This window comes from Mauremys reevesii, linkage group 21 (genome assembly GCF_016161935.1).
Source record: "Mauremys reevesii isolate NIE-2019 linkage group 21, ASM1616193v1, whole genome shotgun sequence".
NCBI classification, from domain to species: domain Eukaryota; kingdom Metazoa; phylum Chordata; order Testudines; family Geoemydidae; genus Mauremys; species Mauremys reevesii.
In genome coordinates, this window is record NC_052643.1 from 22,010,728 (window position 1) to 22,037,719 (window position 26,992).

The 26,992-nt window shown below is 47.6% G+C and overlaps 1 protein-coding gene across 13 annotated transcripts in view; it reads right to left on the reverse strand.

Annotated features, from left to right (window-relative positions):
• EIF4G3 (eukaryotic translation initiation factor 4 gamma 3) overlaps window positions 1-26,992 on the reverse strand; it is a 466,091-nt gene that overhangs the window by 140,120 nt on the left and 298,979 nt on the right. For 9 of the 13 annotated variants that reach the window (XM_039509520.1, XM_039509518.1, XM_039509524.1 and 6 more), the window contains one exon: window positions 25,597-25,705. In XM_039509520.1, the coding sequence (XP_039365454.1) occupies window positions 25,597-25,705 (109 nt within the window). The remainder of the gene's footprint in view (window positions 1-25,596; window positions 25,706-26,992) is intronic. The other 4 variants (XM_039509526.1, XM_039509519.1, XM_039509525.1 and 1 more) reach the window with 1 other exon arrangement.

Below are 26,992 nucleotides of genomic sequence, written 5' to 3' on the forward strand. Positions count from 1 at the left end.
AGGGCTTAGGAATAGTGATAGAGGGACTGATGGGAATGAAGATATGGGGGTAGACATTACGGTATCTAAGGTGGAAGCCAAACTTGAACAGCTTAACAGAAGTAAATCAGGGGGCCCGGATAATCTTCATCCTAGAATATTAAGGGAATTGGCGAGTGAAATTGCAAGCCCGTTAGCGATGATTTTTAATAAATCTCTAAACTCGGGGGTTGTACCGTTTGACTGGAGATTAGCTAATATAGTTCCTATATTCAAGAAGGGGAAAAAAAGTGACCCGGGTAACTACAGGCCTGTTAGTTTAACATCTGTAGTAAGCAAAGTCATGGAAAAAATTTTAAAGGAGAGAGTGGTTACGGACCTTGAGGCCGATGGCAACTGGGACAAATTACAGCATGATTTTACGAAAGGTAGATCGTGCCAAACCAACCTGATTTCCTTCTTTGAGAAAGTAACAGATTTTTTAGACAAGGGAAATGCGGTGGATCTAATATATCTTGATTTCAGTAAGGCGTTTGATACGGTACCGCATGAGGAATTACTGGTTTAATTGGAAAAGATGGGGATCGAAACAAAAATCCAGAGGTGGATAAGGAGCTGGTTAAAGGGGAGACTGCAGAGGGTTGTATTGAAGGGTGATCTGTCAGGTTGGAGGGGGGTTACCAGTGGAGTTCCTCAAGGTTCGGTTTTGGGTCCGATTTTATTCAATCTATTTATCGCTGACCTCGGAACCAAAAGTAGGAGTGGGCTGATAAAGTTTGCGGATGACACGAAGTTGGGAGGTATTGCCAATTCGGAAAAGGATCGGGATATCCTCCAGGGAGATTTGGATGACCTTGTAAACTGGAGTATTAGTAACAGGATGAAATACAATAGTGAAAAGTGTAAGGTTATGCATTAAGGGATGACTAACAAGAATTTTAGTTATAAGCTGGGGACGCACCAGTTGGAAGTAACGGAGGAGGAGAAGGACCTAGGAGTCCTGGTTGATCGTAGGATGACTATGAGTAGGCAATGTGATGTGGCCGTTAAAAAAGCTAATGCGGTCTTGGGATGCATTAGGCGAGGTATTTCTAGTAGAGCTAAGGAGGTGCTAGTCCCGTTATATAAGGCGTTGGTGAGACCTCATTTGGAGTATTGTGTGCAGTTTTGGTCTCCCATGTTTAAGAAGGATGAATTCAAACTGGAACGGGTACAAAGAAGGGCCACTAGAATAATCCGAGGAATGGAAAGCCTGTCGTATGAAAGGAGACTTGAGGAGCTCGGTTTGTTTTCCTTAACCAAAAGAAGGATAAGAGGAGATATGATTGCACTCTTTAAATATATCAGAGGGATAAATACCAGGGAAGGAGAGGAATTATTTCAGCTCAGTGCTAATGTGGACACGAGGACAAACGGATATAAATTGTCAGTCAGGAAATTTAGGCTTGAAATTAGACGAAGGTTTCTAACCATCAGAGGAGTGCAATTCTGGAACAGCCTACCGAGGGAAACAGTGGGGGCGAAGGACCTCCATGACTTTAAGATTAAGCTAGATAAGTTTATGGAGGGGATGGTATGATAGGATAACGGGTTTAGTCAATAGGTCAATAACATGCCACAATGGTAATTAGTACAAAGGGTCAATGATAGGATATTGTTAGCCTTTTTCCAGAGGGTCTGGCTTGAGAGTCTTGCCCGCATGCTTGGGGTTCAGCTGATCGCCATATTTGGGGTCGGGAAGGAATTTTCCTCCAGGGTAGATTGGCTGTGGCCCTGGAGGTTTTTCGCCTTCCTCCGAAGCATGGGGCAGGGGTCGCTTGCTGGTGGATTATCTGCTACTAGAAGTCTTTAAATCATGATTTCGAGCATTCAACAGCAGAGTCAAGGGAGAGAATTATTTCAGGAGTGGGTGGATCGGCTTATGTGGCCTGCATCTTGCAGGAGGTCAGACTAGATGATCATAATGGTCCCTTCTGATCTTGAATTCTATGATTCTATGATTCTATGAACTAAAACACAGATAAAGCTTCTGTAAAGTCCAGCAACCTCTATTGGTCTCCTCAAGTGATTCCAGTATTATCAGAAGAAAGCATTTCCATCCTGAATTTAATCACCTTTATTGACTTGTTTGCTCTCTTTTGAAATCTCACATGGTTTGAATTCCTCATGATTTTTGTACTTTAAAGAATCTGGAGTAGAACCCTGAGCACTTTTTATCTTGAGGGACAGGTTCAACTGACTCAGCTCTAGGAGACATGAGATTGTATGCATAATGGTTTGATGTCTTATGACATCTCTCAAGCTTCAAGAGGGGACAAAAAAGGATTTTGAGGTGCCTTGAGCTTGAGGAAGCATCTGTGTTGCAATATTTCTTATACTCACCTGTCAAAAGTCATTAGATCTAAGTCTTTGATATGTGCAATACCCTGCCCCCTAGGCATTTTTCTGGATTGGAAGTTGACCAGCTGCAGTCATACTGATGATTTGGACAATTGGCTCCACTTTTGGGTCTGAGCTTCCCCCTAGCGGCTCAAACTCATATTTTGCCCCAGGGTAAACTGAGTCCCTTCTCTGGTAGGAAGGACTCTTAGGTTTCACTGTGGTTCTCCTCATCCCTTAATATGCAACTGGATAAGTGCCGAGGACTGACTTGACCTTATGGAGGTGCCTCTGGAGGTATTACAGCTGGTGTGGGGAAGGAAATGGAGGCCTCAGCATGATGTCCAGATGCTGAGCAGAGTACAGGTTTGCAGACACAGCATGGTTGTGAGTTCTTTGGTTCCTGAGAGGATCTCTTGATTTTTTGCCCATTTCATTTAGCCTTCTCCACCCTTTTTAGAGGAGTGGGAAATAAATGGAGAGAAGAAACTTGGCAGGTGGCTCCATTTAGAGGACAGAACTCCAGAAACCTTGACCTCCTAAAGATGTAGGGAGATTTTGTTTAGTGTAATTCCAAAATAAGTTCTACATTCTAAATAAGTTCTAGGATTGTTAATGGATGAGGTGGGAGAGCTGACCTGCTCTGCACATGTGAAAGCAAAGAATCTGGTGTAAAGGCAGAATTGCCTCTGGTAATTGCAGGAAGAGGGGAATAGCTGCAACATCTCAGATCTGGGGAGTGGTTAGGATTCAGAAAAACTTTTTTTTTTTTTAAACACAAGTAACACAAGTAATTTTGAGAACTTATAACAACAATAGTAGCTTTAGTGTCTCTGAGAACCTGGACTATAACGTGCAAAACTGAATTTAATTAGACCCTATAAAAATATAGAGGCTAAGACAGACCTAATCAATCTAAAAGGAAGGATGGAGAGTAATACAAGATGTGAACTTAACAGATATATGATTGGACACTGAATCTGCAACTTCCTCTATAAAATTTACAAAGCTCTGCCTATCTTTTCTGGGAACCCAATGATCTTGTAAGCATTTGTATTTGTTTTTCTTGCTTTCTTTTTTTGGAATCCAAGGAACAATGGTGAAACCAAATGGTAGAACTCTACTGGAAGTGACAAGGGCCCACTGTAAATCTCAAGAACCGTCTGTGGGTCTGGTGGATATCTATGTGCAAGGAAGCATCTTGCATAACAAGAGCTGTAAATCACGTGCCATTTTCTAGCAAAAATATGATGGCTGCGAGAATGACCATATGGTCATTGGCTTGCATATGAAGTGGTTGAGATGACAGAGATCTAGAACTGGTCCTCATCCTCCCTTTTTTCTTGGGTACCAGGAAATAGGTGGAATAGAATCCTGTGCCTTGAATGGCCATGGGAACAGACTATATTGCTCCCCTCTGCAGGAGGAAGCCCACCTCTAGGGTGAGGATACTGTTGTGAGAGTGGTCTGAGAGGTGGGATTGGGATGGGGGATGTGAATGAGGTAGTGTCGTGAACTCAATTGTATAGCCAAGTTGAATGACATCCAGGACCCACTTGTCCATTGTTATTGCTCTCCAGAATGGTAGAAAAAGTGCGTGATAGCCCCCAGAGGAGGTGGGTTGCAGTGTGTAAATGCACTCAGAAATATTGCTTATATGAAGATTGAGTGTGTGGTATCATAGACTGTGCTGATGAACCAGGTGAGCAGGACTCTTGGGTCTTCTGACGTTTATGAGGATGCTCACAGGGTTGCTGATGGAAGAATTGAGGAGCGCTGTACTGTTGTGCAGGAGGTGGGCATTTGTGCTTGGATGCTGGTGTAGAAATACCCAGCAATCGCAGAGTGGCTCTAGAGTCCTTGAAGTTGTGCAGGGAATCATCAATCTTCTGGTTGAAGAGGTGAGATTTATTGAAAGGGAGGTCCTCAACTATGTCCTGTATCTCCCTGGGGAAACCAGAAGAATGCAACTAGACACAAAGATATGTCTGCCGAATCTACTGAGGCCTGGAGCATCATCTTGGCAACCAGTTTGCCTTCCTGGAAGTGGTCATAATCCTGCTGAAGAAGCTTCTTCACAAAGTTTGCTAATTGGCCATAATTCAGAGAGTCATATTTTGCTAGTTATGCCAGGTAATTAGATATCTGAAACTGAAGGCTGGCTGAAGAAACGACCTTATGACCTAGAAGGTCCAATCTCTTACCATCCTTCTCTATTGGAGTGGAACACAGATGCTGCTGCCTGGCTTGTTCATTAGCAGTCTGAATAACTAGGAAATTGGGTGGGACGGTGAGAAAACAAACTCAGACTCCTTTGCAGGTACATAGTATATTTTCTCTGCCCCCTTCAGGGTGGGTGTGCAAGTGGCTGGAGTATGCCAGACAGTGCAGGCCAGCTGGAGAATAGCATCCTTGATCGGTAGCATCACTCTGGCAGGTACTGATGCATGCAGAATATCAAGTAACTGATGTTGGCTGTCCTGCACCTCCTCCAGTGGAAGGTGGAGGGCATCGCCACACTCCAAAACAGTTCCTGGAACTAGCCGTAGTTGTCTGGTGGGGAGGAAGGCGTCGACGACACCACCTCATCTGGAGACAACAAGGGGAACCACTCCAGATCCGGTGGTACCACTGAAGTCAGGCTAACCAGTGCATTCTCCAACCCCGGTTCCAACTGTCTACTTGATGAAGGTTGGAGTGGCGAGATGGGGGACTCCTCTCAGGCGGATCAGGAAGATTCCAAAGGCAGATATGGGGGCCAAGACCTCCAGTATGGCCAACCAGGCAGTTGCTGTGGTGGGCAAGGTAGCAATGTCTCCTGTGTTGAGGAAAGGGAGGATATTACCAGTGTAGCCTTTGGATATTCATGCCAACAGTACGGGAGAGGTGGACTGTGTGTTCCGTCTGAGTCCTCTGACACCTAGAAGTCAGATCCTTGTTTGAACAGGGGAGCCAGCAGAACCGAGCACATCATAGGGGAGCACTCTGGAACACGACCAAATGGTGGAAAGTCAAAGCAGTGGAGGGGGCTCCCTTAGGAAGTGAATGCACCAGGAAACGTGGAGTCCTCACCTCATCCAGGGCAAACAGTTCAAGAGGTCTAGGTGCAGACTTGAAGCTTCCTGGTGTCAGCGGCATGCCTTCCAGAGTTGGAATCCGGCCTGGAACAGCAGACTGCCTCAGAACCGATGATTTCCATGACTACGTTGGTACCAATTCAGAAGGGGTATGCGGCTCAGTAACCATAACCAGTGGGTCCAGTGTTCTATGCAACTTCTCGTGCTTGTGACCCTTGGAATGTGCCGCTTCCCCGTGGCTGGAACTCGTAAAGGGTGAAGTGTCCTTCTTGGGTCTTGAGGCAGACTTATTGCCATGCTTATGCACATGCTTCCTTGCCTCATGGTGAGGCCCCAGCATGGGGCTTGTAGCACTGATATCAGTGGAACCAGACTGGAGCTCCATGGTATGAGGCACACTCCTTGACTCCTCAGGCTGATGTACAGGAGGGGTTCCACAGCCTGGATCTGACTGCAGCATCACAACAACTTCCATGAGGTGATTCTTGAGGCAGAAAGCCCGGCCTTTTTGGGTGCAGGCTGGGAAGGAGAGGCAGATACTGCACCTGGATGCGACTGGGCTTCCCCCAAGCAGTAAAGGCAGCGTTGGTGCTTGTCGCTCACCGAGAACGAGTGAGGGCAGGAAGCACAGATCTTGAATCACGGTGTCTTTGCCATAATCCAGTACCCAAGCGTGGGTGCCATGGGGAGTGGGAAATGGGAAACCGGCAAAACAGCATCCCAAAGTCCTTAAAATGCTAAAAACTACTAACAACACTAAAACAACTACAAAACCCAACAAAATACTAACTATATACAAGAATAAACAGTCTTTTTCCTGTATTGTAAAAAAATGTGTCATAAGAGATGAGAGAACAGAAGAGGCCCTGACTCAGACCATGCGGCAGTGAGAAGGAACTGAGGGCGTGGAACAAGGACACATGCACAGACCAACAGACACTACTACTTTCAAAAGCTCCAGCTCTAGATGCATGGTGCATGTGTATAACCCTCAATGGAATACAGTAGGTACCATCACTCAAAGAAGAAGAGGAGGTTACTCACCCCATGCAGTAATTGACATTCTTCGAGATGAAGCAGCAAAGAGTCTTGTGGCACCTTATAGACTAACAGACGTTTTGGAGCATGAGCTTTCGTGGGTGAATACCCCTTCGTCGGATGCATGCATTCTTCGAGATGAGTGTCCCTGTGGGTGCTCCACTTCAGGTCAAGGTGCGTCCCAGCCCGGGTCCTCAGTTCCTTTTCTACAATGGAGTGCGTTATGAATTCCGAAGTAAAGGGGAGGAGGGCGGGTAGTGGAGCACCCACAGGGACACTCATCTCAAAGAACATCAGTTACTGCACAGGGTGGGTAACCTCCTCTTCGAGAGAGAGAGAGAGAGATGTCCCTGTGGGTGCTCCACTTCAGGTGACTGAAAAGCAGTATCCCTTAGGATGGTTGGGACTTTGGATGAGGCAAGATGGTTGTTGACAAGACATCTCTACCCAGTCTGGTGTCGGACGCTGAAGTGTGGATAAGAGCGTAGTGATTAGCGAAGGTAAGGGTCGATGACCAGGTAGCTGATTTGCATGTCAGACAGTGGGACATTACGGAGAAAGGCCGTGGAGGTGGAGACAGCTCTGGTAGAGTGTGTCCTAATTGATGTAGGAGATTGTATTTGCCTGAATTGGTAACAAAGTTGTATGCAGTAAGCAATCTATTTGGAAAGTCTCTGTGTAGAGATAGCATTTCCCTGTGAGCGCTGAGTAGTAGAGACAAAAAGTCTGTTTTTTTTTCTAAACGGTTTTGTTCTATCCAGGTAAAAGGATAATGCTCTGTGAACATCAAGAGCGTGCATTGTTGTTTCAAAGGCGTTAGTGTGAGGTTTTGGAAAAAATGTTGGGAGGTGTATAGGTTCATAGTGGTGAAAGGAAGAGTGTATCTTAGGTAAGAACTTTGGATGAATGCAGAGTGTGACCTTATCACAGAAGAACATGGTATACGGAGGATCTGCCATAAACGCCCCCATTTCTCTTATCTGTCTGGTAGACATGATTGCTATGAGGAAGGTGGTCTTCATGGATAGGTGGAGAAGGAAGTAGGTAGCCATCGGTTCAAAGGGTTTATCCATCAGGGCTCTGAGGACTAGGTGTAAATCCCAAGGTGAAGCAGGAGGTTTCATGTCTGGGTATAATGTCTGGTTACCCTTCAGGAACCTTTTGGTGATTGGACGGGCAAAGACCGTAATGTTGTCTATCTTATGGTGGAAGGCGGTGATTACCGCGAGGTGGATCTTGAATGAGCCATAGACAGGCCTGATGTTTTAAGGTGTAACAGGTAATCCAGTATCAGTGGGAGTGAAGTAGAAACTGGAGAGGTGTGTTTGTCAGCGAACCAAGATGTGAACCATTTCCATTTATGCAGGTAGGTAGTGTGCATGTTGTGTGTTCTGCTGTGTAGCAAGACAGTGCACACTTGGTCCAAACATGTTAACTCCGCAAGAGAGAACCATTGATCAGCCAGGCCCTCAGGTGGAGATGTTGTATGTTGGGGTGAAATAGTTGTCCCCAGCATTGTGATAGGAGGTTGCTGAGTGGGGGGAAGGGAATGGGTGGCTTGACTGACATTCGCAGGAGGAAGGAGTATCACGGTTATCTGGGCCATGCTGGGTCTATGAGAATGATGTTGGCTCTGTCTGTTCATATCTTTTAAATTACTCTGTGCAATAGAGGCATTGGTGGGAACACATACATGAGCGTTTCGGTACATGGGAGCATAAAGGCGTCTCCCTATGAGTGTTTCCCCAGGCCTGCTCTGGAGCAGAATGTCAGGTTATTTTTTGTTTGTTGCTATGGCAAATAGATCCAGTTGGGGATAACCCCAAGGCTGGAAAATGTTGGAAAGAATGATGTCGTTCAGTTCCCAGTTGTGCTGTATGGGGAACGATCGGGTGAGCTCGTCTGTGGTGGTATTCTGAGAACCTTGCAGATATGAGGTGGAGATATGGATATTGTGTTGAAGGCACCAGTTCCAAAGTTTTACCGCCTCTGTGCAGAGGGAGTGTGATCGGGCTTCCCCCGTCTGTTGACATAAAACATGCACGCGATATTGTCGGTCATGATTCGAATTCAGCGGTTTTGGATGATGGGAAGGAGATAGAGGCAGGCACTGCGTATGGCCCTGAGCTCTAGCAAATTTATGTGAAGCTTGGTTTCCGAAGCGGCCCAGAGACCCTGAGTGGTGAGGTGGCCAATGTGTGCTCCCCATCCTGTGAGGGATGCATCTGTGGTGATGGTAATTGAAGGGGGATCTTGTCAGAAGGGAATCCTGGTGCAGAGGTTGATGGGAGAGGTCCACCACAGAAGTGAGTCCTTGACTTTCTGGGGCATAGTTAGTATCTTGTTTAGCCTGTGCTTGTTTGGTTTGTATACCATGGCTAGCCAACCCTGAAGGCATCGCATGTACAGGCGAGCATTTGCAACCACAAATGTGCAAGCAGCCATATGTCCTAAGAGCTGTACAGAGTCTTGGATTGTAGTCTGTGGGCTGGCATGTATCTGGGTAATAAGGTTGCCCATTGTGTGGAATCTGTCCTGGGGGAGAGATGCAAGACCAGTGGTGGAATCGAGGTGGGCGCTGATGAAGTCGATTTGTTGGGTAGGTTGTAAGGTAGATTTGGTTTTGTTTACTTGCAGGCCCAAGGTGCGGAAGCAGTGAAGGATTGCAAGAGTTGTGTGGTTCGCTTCTAACTGAGTGGGAGACTTGAGGAGACAATCATCCAGGTAAGGAAATATGAGGATTCCTTTTTTCCTGAGATGTGCTATTACAACTGCTAGCACCTTGGAGAAGACACGTGGTGTGGTGGAGAGGACAAATGAGAAGACTCTGTATTGGTAGTGTTGCGCTCTCACAGCAAACCTGAGGAAACGTTGATTGGCAGGGTGGATAGAGACATGGAAATATGCATCTTGGAGGTCGAGGGTTGAAAACCAATCTCCCTGCTCCAGCATCGGAATTAGCATTGGAAGAGTAACCATATGGAATTTCTGTTTCTTGACAAACTTGTTCGAACATCGAAGATCGAGGATAGGGCACCAACTGCTATTTTTCTTTTCTGTCAAGAAGTAGTGGGAGTAAAAGCCTTTCCCTCTGTGTTGAGGGGGTACCTCCTCTATTGCTCCAAGATGTATGAGGTGTTGTACCTCCTGACAGAGCAACTGTTCATAAGAGGGGTCCCTGAAGTGGGATGGGGTGGGAGGGTGGGTAGGAGGTAAGGAGAGGAAGGGGATGAGATAACCCGATCTGATAATTTCCAGGGCCCATCTGTCTGTAGCGATGGTTTTCCAGTTGACCAGGAACAGACGCAAACGGTGTCCAAAGAAATGGTTGGTTAGAGTTGGCACTGGAGAAGATGCAAGGTTTTCTATACCCTCAACCAAGACTTCAAATTTGTTTATTTGGGTTATCTAAATAGTAACTCTAATGACTAAAAACCACCTAACTAAAATGAGAAACAAATGAACTAGCTAATCTCAAAGAGCACTGCTGACCTCAGTCTCTAGCCGAGAACGGTAGAGAAGGAACTGAAGAGCCCGGGCTGTGCTCGTGCTATTCAAACACTGACAGCCTGAGGCAGGCACAGTGTGTGCACAGCCCATAGGGGTACTGCTGTAGAAATCTCCAATCAAAAGCGCTGGGGCGCACCTTGACTGAAGTGGAGCACCCACAGGGACATCTCTTGAAGAAGTGGTACTCTTACTGATACATTTTCCTACACAGAGATTGGGAAAACTAGAGGAAAAGGAGGGGGAACTCTGGGGATGAAGTGGAGGCAATGGGGGAAGATCTGAACTTCAGGTAGAGGAAAACAGGGGGACAGAGGAGATTAAAGTACTCTGAAGACTTCATCAGAGCAGAGGCCTGCTTACTCCTCCATTAAGACATTAGAAAGGGGAAATAAGTCACCAGCTGTCCCACCAAGAAAACAATAGAAGGGAGCTGGGTTGTTGGGGACAATAGTGGTTGTGGTGATGATATCTACAGGGTGGCCTGGATGAATGAGATCTCAGTGGGTTCAGATATTCATCTATACTTCAGAATGTTTATCTGAACCTAGTCTACAGATAGCACTGACATTTTCCCATCATTTGGTCTGATATGAACATTTCCAGTGCAGCGCTGATGCTGATTTTGCACATACTGATAGTCGTGACACAATATATGGGAACTGTTTTCTGCTTTTTTTCTCCAATCCATTACCCTAAAACCTGCTATATATTTAAAAAATGAACATGGAGAAGATTTTGAAAAATCTTAAGCGGAGGTTTACAAAAACCCACTCTGAACCTGCAGAATCTCTCCAAACTTTGGCTGAAATTTGGCAGTTCTGATTCCATTCCCAATTATAGCTTTTGTGAGAGAGTCATAGCCACAGCCCTGTGTACTCTGTGACAAACTTGACCTAAATTCTGCAGCAATATCCTGCCTGTATTCTGCAGCATTCCAGTGCATTAGACTGAAGATTCCACAGCAGCTTCCGAGAAAGTTAAAAAGGAGGTTCTTACAGAATTAAAATAAAAATAAATAATTCAAGCACTACATTATCCCTTCTGTTACTTAATTTAATATAACATTTCATTTATTTTACACTGATGCCAATGTTTCCATATGCTGCAGAATTTTGTACTGAACTTCATAATTGTATGACCAATGTTGTCAAAGGGAAGAAGATTTGTGCAATTGGGTAGCGAGCACTTTAGACCTTGTGGCTCTGAGGAGCTGTGGGAGAGTTTGTGAGATAAGCACAGTAGCTGGATGTGAACATGTTCACTAGTGACATTGTTTACAATGTTAATAATTATGATATTGAGATGAATGGAGAAATTCACACCTTTCAGAGTTATTGTTTCAGGCTGCCTCCTACTCAGGCAGACATCACTGCATTAGTTTACACTCTGGCCTAGTCTACACTTAAAAAGTAGACTGACACAGATACTCAAGTCACTCAGGGAACACCTGAGTGATACAGCTATGCCGACCCAGTCCCTGGTGTAGACATGGTTACGTCAACAGAAGCATTCTTTATTTCTAGGGGAATTCTGCACCAAAAATTAAAAATTTTAAGCACATTTTAAAATTCTGCACAATTCGGCATATTTTATTTGTCAAAATAACACAATATAATCACACCAGTTTCAATTATTTGGGTAATTTATTTCAAAATACTTGTGAGCAAGTATGTCTGTAACAATATAGACAACAAAAAAGATTCAGGAATTTTTTTTTTAAACAAATAGATGCCTTACTAGGCATATTAATACAGAACTCTGAGTAATTGTAGAGGAGTAATTATCTGCTCCTGCCCTGCGGGGCTTGAAACAGCCCAGGAGAGGCTGTGGCTGGGGCAAGAAGCCTGGGCTGATTGGAGGAAAGTAGGCTCAGCTGGGGCCATGCCCCAATCAGACCCAGCTGGCCCCTATAAAAGGCTGTGAGCCAGAGGCCCAAGCACTTTCCCTTTGCCTGTAGAGGGAGAAGGGCCTGGCTGCAAGGTGCTAAGATGGGAACCCAGAGTGGAGCAGGGCTGGGGAAAGGCCTATGGAGCCAGGGAGCTCCGGCCTAGGAAAGCCCCAGGCTGAAGGCCTGGTAAGGCCCTTTAGGTACTGGGTTGCAGGGGGCAGCCCATGGGTAGGCAGAGGCAGCAGGTCTGAACCCTATGATGAGTGGCTTACACTGGAGTCCACCCCAGTAAGCGGGGGGCTAGATGGGGACTGGCAGCAGCCGAACACTGAGGTGAAGTGGGGATAGTGGGTGGAGGTTCCCCTGGGAGGGGGAGACCCTGAGGCTGTGAGGGGTTACTGCCAGGGGGCAGCAGCCTAGGTAAACGGGGCACTGGGGTCCTGGGAGGGACATGGGGCCACAGGTAAGGCGGATCACTGGCCTGCAGAGGGCGCTCTGGAGCTGGAACGAGCTAATTCCCAGAAGTCACCAGCAGGAGGCGCCACAGGGGTAAGTCTGTACCTCCTACAGTAATAATTAATTTAAACTACAATATAGAACTGTATTTCCCGCACTCCTCAAAAGCAATACAAAGGCTTGCGGGAGTCAGGGGTATCAGAGGAGCTGAGGGAGAGGGAAGTAATTGCTGAGAAGGACCCTGGGTGTGAACTTGGAGAGTTGATGGGTATAGGTGGGAAAAGTATGGAACAGGCTTTTTGGCGGGGCAGGGTGGGAGTGTTAGGGAGCTTCCCCCATGCAGACAGTGGTTGACCCCTAGGCTCTCTCATTCAGTCAGGCACATCTACCCTTGTCCCCATGTGTCCCTGCACCCCCATCTGGTTTTGCACCTTATGTCCCCATGTGTCCCTCCACCCGCTCAGCCAGCCCCCTCCCCTCATCCCCATGTGTCCCTGCACCCTCCATGTGTCTCTGTGCCCCCCATTCAGTCATCCCCCTTCTGCCATGTAGTCCTGCACCCCCTCCCCATGTCCCTGCATCCCCTCAGCTATCCCCCTCCCCTCATCCCTATGTGTTCCTGTGCCCCCACTCAGCCAACCCCCTTCCCCTATGTGGCCCTCGCCTCCACTCCCATTCAGTCCCCGCCCCAGTGTGTCCTCCTGCATTTGCCCTTATGAAGCCCTGTCTGTGACACCCCCCCCCCAGCAGCCCCACGCTGTCTGTCTCCTGAACTGGCCCAACAGGTGCTGTGAAGAAGGCACTGCAGGCTCTTTCTCTTCCCTAGGGTAGCTGGGGCTGGCTGGGAGCAGATGCTCTGTTCTAGTGCCACAGCGCCCTCTGGTGGGCAAAAAGGTGGAACTGCAGCAACTTTCTGACAAGTTATTTTCTGCGGGGGAAAAAAATAAAAATGTGTGTGGCACATGAATTGTGTGCGCGTGCAATGGCACAGAATTCCCCCAGGAGTATTTCTTCCATCGACCTAGCTACCGTTGCTTGGGGAGGTGGAGTTGCTACACTGACAGAAGGGGTTTTTCTGTTGGTGTAGCATCTAAAATACAGGGTTACAGTGGTATAGCCACAGCACCCTACTTATGCCACTGGAGCCTCCATAGTGTGGACAAGCCACCCCTCTTTCCCTCAGTTCATGTTTAGAAGGTTTTCTTCACAATCAGGCAGTCTAGAAACTTACTTATAAAAAATAATAAAAGCTTGGATTCTGGGGCTCAACTGTAAGGCAACAGTTATCTAAGTCCACAGCCACGAAATTGCTGAGTTCATTGGGCACTGCCTTTCTTAAGGTTATGCTGGGATGTAACTCCTGTTTTCACTAGGGAGTTTGTCCCACTTTCAGGCATCAGTGACCAGACCTGGTGTATATGGACTAATATGAATTTCTAGGGCAAACAATGCAAGTTGTGATTTGCTTGTGCCGTAAGAATGCAGTCTTCCAAAAAATTAGTTCAGTCATACAAAGGCTTATTTACCGACAATGAAATGTGAGCTTTAAAGTCTGATTGAGATTATTTTAATGTTAACACACAGATAGCTGAATTTATTTCTCTACTTTTTTTAAATAAAAGGGAAAAAACCCAAGAACCTTAAATGCAAATCACTCCCAACCCCAATGTTAAAGTTAGATTTTTAAACACAAAAAATGTCAGAATACAATAAATAAGATCCACAGAAGAGACATCAACTCACCTACATTACACATTGTGACGGGGTGTCCTGGGCCCTTTGAGACCTCCTCCTGGAGGTCTCATGGTCCTACTACACCCGTCCCACAAAAGGAGCAGTAAAGGGTGGGCCCTTCAGGCCTGCCAAAAAAGGCTGCAGGGAAGCAGCCAATCAGCCCAGCAGATTCAGTTAAAAGGAACTGCAGGGCCTAAACAGGCTAGTTGCCGGCCAGGACCAGAAGGGGAAGGGGAAGGAAGGATTGGAAGACAGAGGAATTCTCCAGGTAAGAAAGACCCTGCTCAAGCACAGGACAGAGAACCAAAGAAGGTGATGGGACCAAGTGGGAAGCAGCCCAGGGAAGGCAGCAGCAACTATTAAAGAGAAGCAGAACATGGCTGCTGTTTATAGGGACCCTGAGTTGGGACACAATAGTGGATGACCCTGGGTCCCCTGCCATCAGCCACTGAGGAAGTGGCCTAAGCCCTGAGGAGGGGATAAGGCTTGTTTAGGGGCCCAAGTGAAGGGCAGGACTTAAAAGGGCACCAGAGAACTGTTAAAGCCAAAGAGGCGCCACGGAGAAAGCCCTTGGGGGCAGGGACAGACATAAAGCTAGCCCAGAAAGGGCCGAGAATTGAATCCAGAGACAGGGCTGCAGATACCAACAAGGGCACAGTGACAGTCCTTTTTTGGACCTTTGTTACCCCAGAAGGGCTTCATTCATTTTAGACTTTGTGTGACTTAGCCAGAAGGCTGAGCCACTGAAGACCCGGCTGAGGAGGGCAAAAGACAGGGAGTACCACGAGCAGAGAAAGAGTGCAGGTTCGCACCCAACTGACAGGAGGCACTCACGAGAGGTAAGTGTGCCCTGTCTCACACATATAGTATTTCTGATTCCCAATTAGGCTATTAAATATATGGTCCGATTCTCCATTGCTTTAAGGCATACAACCTTACTAAATCAGAATGGTAGTGGTTTACAGATCATTAACAATCTGGAGGATGGTGTGGACTGCACACTTAGCAAGTTTGCAGAGGACACTAAACTGGGAGGAGTGGTTGATACGCTGGAGGGTAGGGACAGGATACAGAGGGACCTAGACAAATTAGAGGATTGGGCCAAAAGAAATATGATGAGGTTCAACAAGGACAAGTGCAGAGTCCTGCACTTAGGACGGAAGAATCCCATGCACTGCTACAGACTAGGGACCGAATGGCTGGGCAGCAGTTCTGCAGAAAGGGACCTAGGGGTTACGGTGGACGAAAAGCTGAATATGAGTCAACAGTGTGCCCTTGTTGCCAAGAAGGCTAATGGCATTTTGGGTTGTATAAGTAGGGGCATTTCCAGCAGATCGAGGGATGTGATCATTCCCCTCTACTCAGCACTGGTGAGGCCTCATTTGGAGTACTGTGTCCAGTTTTGGGCCCCACACTACAAGAAGGATGTGGATAAATTGGAGAGAGTCCAGCGGAGGGCAACAAAAATGATTAGGGGGCTGGAGCACAGGACGTATGAAGAGAGGCAGAGGGAACTGGGATTGTTTAGTCTGCAGAACAGAAGAATGAGGGGGGATTTGATATCAACTACCTGAAAGGGGGTTCCAAAGAGGATGGATCTAGACTGTTCTCAGTGGTAGAAGATGACAGAACAAGGAGTAATGGTCTCAAGTTGCAGAGGGGGAGGTTTAGGTAGGATATTAGGAAAAACTTTTTCACTAGTAGGGTGGTGAAGAACTGGAATGGGTTACCTAGGGAGGTGGTGGAATCTCCTTCCTTAGAGGTTTTTAAGGTCAGGCTTGACAAAGCCCTGGCTGGGATGATTTAGTTGGGTTTGGTCCTGCTTTGAGCAGGGGGTTGGACTAAATGACCTCCTGAGGTCCCTTCCAACCCTGAGATTCTATGATTCTATGATACACCAACTGTGAAAAAATGGTTACCCACCTTTTAGTAACTGTTGTTCTTCAAGATGTGTTGTTCATGTCCATTCAAAGTAGGTGTGCGTGCGCCGCGTGCACGCCAGCCGGAAGATTTTCCCTAGTAGCATCCATAGGGTCGGCCCAGGCGCCCCCTGGAGTGGTGCCACCGCGGCGCCCTATAAAGGGGCCCGCCAACCCTCCACCCCCTCAGTTCCTTCTTGCCGGCTCTCCGAAAGAGGGGTAGGGGGGTGGGTGTTGGAATGGACATGAACAACACATCTCGAAGAACAATAGTTACTAAAAGGTGGGTAACCATTTTTTCTTCTTCGAGTGGTTGTTCATGTCCATTCAAAGTAGGTGACTCACAAGCCTCACCTTAGGAGGAGAGGTCGGAGATCACTGCTGACTGGAGCACTGCACGACCGAAGGCTGCGTCATCCCTCGCCTGGTGTGTGATGTCGTAGTGAGCCGAAAATGTGTGGATGGAGGACCACGTGGCCGCTCTACAAATCTCCTGAGTCGGGACCTGAGCCAAGAATGCCGCAGAGGAGGCCTGCGCCCTAGTGGAGTGGGCCATGACCGGAGGGACAGGGGTCTTAGCTATATGGTAGCATTCCTGGATGCAGGTCACAATCCACGAAGAGATTCACTGAGAGGAGACCGGGAGACCCTTCATCCTCTCTGCCACTGCAACGAAGAGCTGAGCCAAGCGTCTGAAAGGCTTGGTACGCTCTATTTAAAAAGCCAAGGCCCGGCGGACATCCAGGGAATGTAGCCTCCGCTCCTCGCTGGAGGAGTGTGGTTTCGGATAAAACACCGGGAGAAATATATCTTGGCCCATGTGGAACTGGGATACGACCTTAGATAGAAAGGCCGGGTGAGGTCTAAGTTGGACTTTGTCCTTGTAGAAGACAGTGTGTACGGGGGCTCAGATGTTAACGCCCGAAGCTCTGACACCCTTCTGGCCAAGGCGATTGCCACCAGGAAGGTGGTCTTGTATGACAGGTATAGCAGGGAGCACGAAGCCAGAAGCTCAAAGGGAGGCCCTGAGAGGATGAAGAGGACCAGATTCAGGTCCCAGGCAGGGGTCGGCGGACGAACATGTGGGAAGAGCCTGTCCATACCCTTAAGGAAACGCCCAACCAGCGGGTTCGCAAACACTGAGGCACCCCCTTCCCCGGGATGGAAGGCGGATATAGCCACCAAGTGAACGTGAATGGAGGAAAGGGAGAAGCCCAGATGTCTTAGGAGAAGCAAATAGTCTAGGACAAAGGGGATTGGGACGGCCAAGGTGGGACCGGAAGGTCAAACAAGCCAGGCAGACCGCCCTCAGCTCCCTGACATTGATATGCAACTCGAGGTCCTCCGGCGACCACAAGCCCTGCGTCCTGAGGTGACCCAGGTGCGCTCCCCAACCTCAATCCGAAGCGTCCATCACCAGGGAGAGGGAGGGCTGCGGGGCAGCAAAGGGGACACCCATGCATACTTCCCGTGGGTCGAGCCACCACCGCAGCGAGCTTAGCACCAAACTGGGAATGGACACCACCAAGTCCAGGGGGTCCCTGGCCGGGTGGTAAACTGTCGCTAACCAGGACTGTAGCGGGCGGAGCCGGAGTCTGGTGTGGGCCACCACATAGGTCCATGCCGCCATGTGGCCCAACAGCCAGAGGCACACTCGCTCTGTGGTTACCGAGGCACGGTGCAGACCCAGGATAAGCTCGGAAATTGCATGGAACCTGGAGTCCGGCAGATACGCTTTGGCGTGAGTGGAGTCCAGAACAGCTCCTATGAACTCTAATCGTTGTGTTTGGAGACAGGGTGGACTTGGCTTCATTGAAGAGGAGGCCGAGATCGAGAAAGGTCTGCCTGATGAACGACACCTGTGTCTCTACCTGCTCCTTGGAGCGACCTTTTATGAGCCAGTCGTCCAGGTAGGGGAATACCTGGATGCCCCGCCTGCGCAGGGAGGCGGCCACGACTGCCATGCACTTCGTGAAGACCCTGGGAGCGGCCGACAGGCCGAACGGGAGCACCGTGAACTGCAGATGGGCACCGGCCACGACGAACCTGAGGTACTGATGGTGTCGGGGAATTATGGCAATGTGCAAATAGGCATCCTTTAAGTCGAGGGCGGCATACCAATCTCCTGGATCCAGGGAGGGAATGATCGAGGACAGGGAGACCATGCAGAACTTGAGTTTTCGTACAAAGTTGTTCAGCCGCCGCAGGTCTAGGATGGGCCTTAGGCCCCCTTTCGCCTTCGGTATGAGGAAATATCGGGAGTAGAAGCCTTTGCCCCTGAGCTCCCGAGGAACTTCCTCCACTGCCCCCGCCTGCGTGAGGGACTGCACTTCTTGAGTTAGAAGATGCTTGTGAGATGGGTCCCTGAAGAGGGACGGGGAAGGGGGTTGGTGGGGCGGACAGGAGGAGAACTGGATAGAATATCCCCTCTCTACCGTGCGGAGCACCCATTTGTCTGACGTGATGCGGGACCAGGCACGGTAGAAGGGGGACAGACGTGACCCAAAGGTAGGGGTGGAAGAATCCAGAGTCTCGATTGGTAGGTCTCTCTCGACCGTACCATCAAATAGGGGGTCTAGGCCCTGATGATGGCCTCGACTGACCCGACGCCTGGCCGGAGGGGTGGTGTTGGTGACGCCTCCTGCCATTTCTGCCAGGCCTGCGCCCCGGCTCCTGGCGAGTCTGTGGCTGGTATGGGTGGGGGGCCGTCTGTGGCCTAAACTGTCTGCGCTGGGTTGCAGGGGTATGCAGGCCTAGCGAGCGAAGCGTGGCCCTTGAGTCCTTTAAGCTGTGCAGACATTTGTCCATTTTCTCCGAAAACAGGAGCTGCCCCTCGAAGGGGAGGTCTTGAATGGTCTGCTGGACCTCACAGGGCAGGCCCGAGACCTGGAGCCAGGCTCCCCGCTGCATGACCAGGCCCGTGGCCAGGGTGCGCGAGGCTGAATCCGCCGCATCTAAGGCAGCTTGGAGGGAGGCTCGAGAGATCAGTTTGCCCTCCTCCACTAGGGCCGAAAACTCTGGCCTCGAGTCCTGGGGAAGGAGCTCTGCAAACTTCGACATGGCCGAACACGTGTTGTGACCATATCGGCTTACAACCGCCTGTTGGTTGGCAATGCGGAGTTGGAGGCCCCCTGTGGAGTACACCTTTCTGCCAAAGAGCTCGAGTCTTTTCACGTCCCTGCTTTTTGGTGTTGACCCCTGAAACCCCTGATGCTTCCGCTGGTTGGCCGCATCCACTACCAGGGAGTCCGGGGGGGTGGGGGGTGTACAGGTGTTCATGCCCCTTTGAGGGTACGAAATAGCGCCGCTTGGACCTCTTGGCAGTAGGGGCCAATGAGGCTGGCGTTTGCCATAGGGTGCGGGAGTATCCGCTATAGACTATCAGCGGGAGAGCCACCCTGGATGGCCCTGAGGGAGCCAGGATGTCCACTACAGGGTCTGCGTCCACCTCGATTTCCTCCGCCTGGATTGCGAGGCTCTGCGCCGCTCTGCGGAGCAATTGCTGGAGGATACGAGTGTCCTCTAAGGCCGGTGCTGCAGCCGTGCCCAAGACCGCTTCGTCCGGGGAGGACGACGAGGACAGTACATGGAGCGGCCCTTCCTGCGGTGCATGCAGTCCCTCAGGGTCCTGCGGCACACGGTACTGTGGTTGCGGTGCCAGTTCTGAGTCTAAATGCAGCACCGCGACTGGTACCGGGGTTGCCAGTGAGCGGCTTGGCGTAGCATGCGGTGCCTGCGGAGCCGGACCTGAAGCTGCTGCTGGTGCCGCTGCCCTGCTAGGGGGTGCTGAGCTTGAAAATGGCACACCCCTGCTCGGCGACGGTGGAGGAGGAGGCAGCTGCGCTGGGGCCACCGAGGTTGAGGACACCGATGCCGATCTTGATCGCGGGCCGAACGCCTGGCCTACCAACTGGTGGTAGGCCCAGGGAGTCCAAAACGGCCACTGTGATGGCAGCTGCCATTGTTGCTGCCACTGTGGGTAACAGTGGTAGCTCACCCCCGACCCCGATCTCCTGCTCCACGACCGGCTGGAGCGATAGAAGTCTGCCTCTGAGTCTGAGGTCTCCGAGTATGAGGACCTGGGGGGAGCGGCACCCAGTGCCGATGGAGAGCGGTGCAGAGGCGGCGACGGGCCTCTTGCCTGGTCCAGTGCCGTCCTCGTGGCATGGTGCAGGGAGGGAGGCGACAGCATGGCCGGTTTGCCCCTAGACTGCACCGGGGGACAGACCACCGTAGGCAACTCCCTGCAGTGCGGAGGGACCGGCGCCGAGAGTCCCATCAGACCTGAGGCCGCCTCGAACGCCTCCGGGGTCAAAGGGGGGCGTAGGTCTCCGCTGAGATCTGGGGAATTAGGCTGGTCCGGACTCGACTGCCCTCTCTGCGGTGCGGGAGTCGACAGAACCGCTGAGGGCTGAAGCCCAGCCTGTCCGGTCGCGGATGGCGTTGGCCTCGGATCCTGTGGGGTGACCTATCCCTCACAGGCTTCCTCCTCTTGGCAGGCACCGGCGAAGGCGAGCGGTGCCGCACCGAGGCCGACTTCCTATGACCCAACTCCGTCCGGTGCCGGGTCTTTGACGACTTGGGCTGGGTCCTAAGTCCTGATGCCAGTGCCGGGGTGCTCCGCACCGAAGAAGACGTGCTGGGCACCGCCTCGGCCGGCTCCGGGTCCAAGGGTGGCTGTAGGGCCGCCTCCATCAGGAGGACTCTAAGTCTTTGAGCCCTGTCCTTAAGAGTTCGCGGGCGGAAGCCTCTACAGATAGAGCACCGGTCCTTTTTGGTGGCTCTCTCCGAGGCACCTTAAACACGCAGAGTGCGGGTCACTCTTAGGCATGAATTTCCCGCAATCCTTGCAAAGTTTGAACCCGGGGGACCCGGGCATGCCCCAGTGGGCAACAAAAACTCGGGGGGGGGGGACCCCCCAACTACTAAGAACTATATACAGAGAACTAATCAGCTAACTATAATACAACTTTATACACTAAATGGTAAGGATAGGACACTGCCGACTTGCTATGCGCAAGAGAAGTTCCAGCTAGCCGTCACCGGCGGTAAGAAGGAACTGAGGGGGTGGAGGCTCGGCGGGCCCCTTTATAGGGCGCCGCGGTGGCGCCACTCCAGGGGGCGCCCAGGCCGACCCTACGGATGCTGCTAGGGAAAATCTTCCGGCTGGCGTGCACGTGGCGCGCGCACACCTACTTTGAATGGACATGAACAACCACTTGAAGAAGAACTGATGTAAATGAATACAGAAGGTGCAAAGTACCAGAGGCTTGGGTCTATACGGTATGCACAATGGAAGTGACTTAAGTCTGGCCTTCACAAACTTGCAATGGAACAACGACATTGGTTAACTTTTAACACAGACCTTTTGTTATTTCAATGCAAGTCTGTGTGTAGTCACACTTACTTTGGTGTAACAGTGATGTAAATAGGACACTTCTCAAATAACAATAGTTGTGAATTACAGCCTATTTAGTTACTTTGGTACAGGTTTGTTTGTAGAACAGCCCTTTAATTTACTAAAAACTAGTTTAGATATGTAACCGTAACATTGTACTATCACTTTTGTCATCCAGTGTCATCATTTCAACTCAATTTTATTTCATGATGCTTTAGCCTTTGATTTTTAATGGATATTTTCTCTCTCTCTTTACCTATTGCTCTGTTGTACTTTAATAAATTAGCTCTTTAGTACTTTTTCAGGAAGAGATTAAATAAATAAATATCTAAGTGCTCTGATATAGCACTTTTCATCAGCATATCTCAAAGTACTGGATTTTCTTTTTTGTACATAATCTGTTCTAATGTTGGTCTTTCTTTTTTGTATATAATCTGAGGGTTTATCTACACAGGAAAGTTATGGCAGTATAAGCTTAGATTTGAATTTAAACCGATGGTTATACCAGCCCCTCATGTGGAGACTCATATTCCAATGGGAGTGCTTTTTTCCCCCAGTTTAGTTCATGTTGCTTAAATCTCCTTCCTAAATTCAAGTAAAAAAGCCACTCTTACATTGGACCCAATAAAACTGTCCAAACAGAGGGTTATATTGGTATAACTAGACTGGTCTAATTGGTAAAATGTTCCTGTTTAGACAAGGCCTGAGACATCATTAATTAGTTTTAATCACTTCCTAGTTACTGGATCAATTCTTTAAATTGTTGATTTAAAAATGAAATACAGACATTAAAAAATGTGCGGGGGGACAGTTCTCAGTAATGGCTAGTGTACTGTACTTTCATGACAAGAACGTTGTTTTCAAATTCTGGATGACTCACAAGTGGAAATGAGTTTGATTATCACATTCACCATTTGTCCATAACACAAAACTACCATACACTTTGGTATACTACTTTACAACAAATTGGTCAATGCACAATGGAAGGAAACCTTCAAGACCTTCTGAATAGTGATTCCAATATTGATGAAAGCATCTTTGACTCAATCCCTCAACATCCCATTAAGGATGACCTCAGAACACCACCACCACCACTACTTATGGAGGTAAAGAAAGCCAAATAGATGAAGAACAATAAGGCATCTGGACCTGACAGTATCCCTGCTGAAATCTTTAAAGGAGGAGGATAAGAACTGGCTTGCCAGCTTCATGCCCTAATCCTCAAGATCTGGCATTTAAAAGAAAACCTAGCTGACCTCAGGGATTCCATCATCATGACCATCTCCAAAAAAGCAGAAAAATCAGATTGTGTAAACTATCAAGGAATTGCCCTGTTGCCCACCTCCAGAAAGATCCTCGCCAGCATTCTCAGCTGGCTGCTCCCTCTTGCCAAGGAAATCCTCCCAGAATCACAATGCAGATTCAGACCATCTCAAGATACCAAGGACACAATCTTCGCTGCTCACCAACTTCAGGAAAAGTGCCAAGAACATCATCAACCTCCCTACATAGCCTTCATTGATCTCATGAAAGCATTTCATTCCATCAATCGTGAGGCTGGGTGGAGAATTCTCCTCAAATTAGGATGCCTGCCAAAATTTGCAATTTTCCAACTCCTCTGTTACAACATGTCCATGATGGATATCAGCAATGGATCAAAAATGGACCCCTTTGTACTAAAGACAGGAGTCAAGCAAGGCTGTGTCATTGCTCCAACACTCTTCTTCATCTTCCTTGCTGTTACCCTCCTTCTCATTGTTGACAAGCTCAGCTCTGCACTTGATATTCAATATAGAATGGATGGCAAGCCCTTCAACCTCAAATGCCTTCCATTCAAGACAAAGACTATCACTAAATCACTCACTGAATGACTGTGCCCTGTGCACTCACTTGGAAGAAGTTCTTCAAAAAACATTTGACATCTTCTCTGAGGCCTACAATCAACTAGGCCTAACACTCAACACCAAGAAAACTAAAGACCTCCACCAATGGACTCTGAACCACCACAATCCTGCTCCGTCAATCAAGATCAAGAATGAGACCTGGATAATGTCAAGCACTTCCATTACCTTAGTAGCCATCTGTCACAGAAAGCCAACATTGAAAAGGGAGATTCAATATGCCAGTGCAGCTTTCAGACACTTGAGAAAATGTCTTTGGAGATTGTGACTTCAAGAACCAAACCAAGCTTGTCATGTAGCAGGCTGTCATTATTCCTGCTCTCCTATACAGTGCCAAAACCTGGGTCACATACAATAGACACCTCAAGGCTCTTGAATGATACCATCTACGGGGCCTCCACAAGATGTTCCAAATCAAGTGGGATGATCAATGCACTAACATCAGCATTTTGTCCCAAGCCAAAAACTCCTGCATTGAAGCTATGATTATCATTACCAACTCAAGTGGGCTGGTGACATTCTTCAAATGCCAGATAATCGACTTCTGAAGCAGGTCATGTTCTCACAACTGAGCCAAGGCTAACAGATATGGGGAGGGGAAAAAAGGCACTTCAAAGACACCTTCAAAGCCAACATGAAGAAGTGCAACATCCACAAACTCATGGGAAACCCAAGCTGTCAACTGACTAAAATGGAGGACCTTGCGGCAAGGATTCCAGCATTTTGAGATCCAATGGAGAAACGGGAAAGAAGGAAAGAACGCACCGCAGCACAACTCAACAATTTAGATCCGCCTCTTTCACCAGAAAAAGATCTGTGGATCCCAGACTGGTCTTACGAGTTACGTGCAGATCCAACAGCAATAACTGGCTATCATTTCATGGAAGACAATCATCCTCAAACTCTGAGGGATCGCCAATCAGTACTTTCACAGAAAGTCCAAGACTGAGCTCGCAAGCATGATGATCAGGATTATGGTGCTTTTGCAGAGATGGGAAGTGGGTCCAGATCTGGAGCAGGAGCCATGTTGGGGGTCAGGAATAAGGTGTAGTAAGGAGTGCTTGTGCTATGATTGGCCAATACAAACAAGTGTCAGTTTCATGCATATTAAATTTGTCCACAACTTTTTAATAAAGGAAGGATGTGGAATCTTTACACATAGAATTGTAATACTCTACACTTATATTTACAGAATATACCTAAACTGAGGAAAAAACAAACATCTAAACTGTGCCTGTCAATAGCAACATTTTCAGGGACATTTTACTTCTGTCAACCAGTGGTCACGCTAGTACCTGGATGTATGGTATCTCTGAAAATTTAAAAGCCAGCTTCTTTTGCCTCCCTGGTTACAATTCTAGATCTTTTGTGGTCAGCTTTTCTTCTTCTAGCATGCACTTTTAAAAATCTACTTAGGCACAAAGCTTTTGGGAAGTGCACACAGAAAAAGATAGTGCTTCTCAATTTTCAAGTACCCACTGCTGTCGGTAGAAGCATAAACGCTATGAATTAATGTGGAGAACTGGAATGCCTGGGCTATATATTACAAATACACTTAATACTGCAGAGCACAGCACTTACATTATAAACCCAAGTTTTTAAGGGTTTCTAACTGGATGTAAAATTTAATTGTTGGAAGAAATTTGCATGCAGTGTCTCAAGTCCAAGGATAATTTCTATTTTAAATACAAATTTTATAAATTGCATTGATATTTTTGTAGATAAGAAGAAATAAATTTAATCATTTTAAGACACTATTTTCATCTGTACAATTTGAAAATAGCTCTAAGTAGAAAGTGAAATTTGGCAAGCCTTTACTTCACACATTTGCACAAAAGCAATAACAATTCTCTAATATCTTCTATAGATGTACTGAGGATGCTGGCAGGACATGAACAAACAGCTCTACAGGAACCATTATGATGTGGTGGGTAAATGATATCTCTGTGGCTAAATGTATGTTTAAATGATGTACTTGAGAAATTCCTCTGTCCAAGTTACCATTTTATTGGCAATAATTTTGCTGGTTTTGAAGAAAGGATTGTTTGGAGGAGGAAAAAGGAGGCTCACACTACCAGCTGCTCTGGAACAATGTTTTGGAAGAATGAATTTTAGTGAAACAGTTTTTACCCAATTCTGCTTTGACAAATTGCAATGAATCTGTAAATAATAGACCAGCTTTGTCAAAGGTTCAAAAGAGAAGCTTCTATTTCTGGTGCTAGCCACCCTGCTTGCTTACAGGCTTATTAAAAGTCAGACTTATGAGAGAGGAGACAAATGACTAAAAATACCAGGGAGAAAATATCCATTAACAAACCTTGCTTCGGGTCGCTAGTTGCAGTGACAGAGGTGCTGGCGGCGAGATGAGTGTTCTCCACAGTCCCATAAACCACAGGGCTGTGCTCTGGCACCTGGCTGGACAGCTGCTGGGATTTGAAGTACAAAAAAGGGTGATAATGAGCATGCGAACATAAAAACTAGCAACATGGAACACAAGCAAGCAAGAGGGGGAGACAAGAGTAGGGTGGGAGATAAAAGAAAAGCAAAAGGCAGGAAAAAAATAAACACAGACCAATTGAATAAATTCAAAAAGTACATGGGAAGGGGAGGAAGGAAAAAGGCAGCAGGAAAAGGGGGGAAAAAGACGATTACGATTAATAACAGCAAGAAAAGACAGCACAGCACAGTCATTAACACACTTCATTCATCTGTTTCTTCCAAGTACAGCAAAAATGCTCCTGGGAATAATTTTCAATAACTGGGGTACAATCAGACCTTCCCCCCGGCCTCCTTCCCCCCCCCAAAAAAGCTGTGTAAAAAACTGGCTAACTCCATTTGCAAATGATAAGCAATTTCAAAAATCTTTGATTTTTTTGATCAAACCATTAGAAAACATTAGAATTTGCAGAGACAAATGTATATATCAAAAGGCAAAATCTTGATGGATGTAAGAGCTAACCACCCTGATTGACTATGAACTTGTTGGTTCAATTAAACCCCACAAAAACACTACTATTTGTAATCAAAATTTAGAAAAATAATCTAGATTGGATATATATTTGTGTGCACATGTATGCAAGATATCCAATATCTTCTACAAAAGAGGCTTATGTATTATACCCGTTGATTGATAATGAGATGAGAAAGAAAATGATTTTTCTTCACCCTCAAAGGTGAATAGGAATAACTGGTCCTTACCCAGTTTACAGCAGGACTGATAAAGGTTACATATTTTTAAGTGGCCAGATTAAAAATTTAGAAGTGGCCTGAAAGCCACTTGACCAGGACTGAGGAAATTCCAGGTACAGCTTATCTCAGAGGGAACAAATATCTTCACCATCGCCACCACCATCTATCTGACAGGACAAATATTCACTCTGGCAAAACATTCAAAGCAGATGCTCTTCTGGATTTGGGTTGTATGTGCGGAGATTACATAAAGCCACAAAAGCCAGCATCTCCCCTCAGAAATCTAATAGAAACTCTTTATGAAACTATAAATGACTATACCAAACCCACTCCAATTTTTCAGAGTAAGGCTCTTTTGCAAGTAATTTTGTAGATGGGTGGGGAAAGTGTTCCTATCAGTAAATCCTCCTTAAGGCACCAGCCAGAAACCACATGGGGAGAAAAAAAATGCAACAAATTTAACATTTATCATTTTAAAACACCCATACTTTTGCTTTGGAATGAAAAATTAATAACTGATCCAG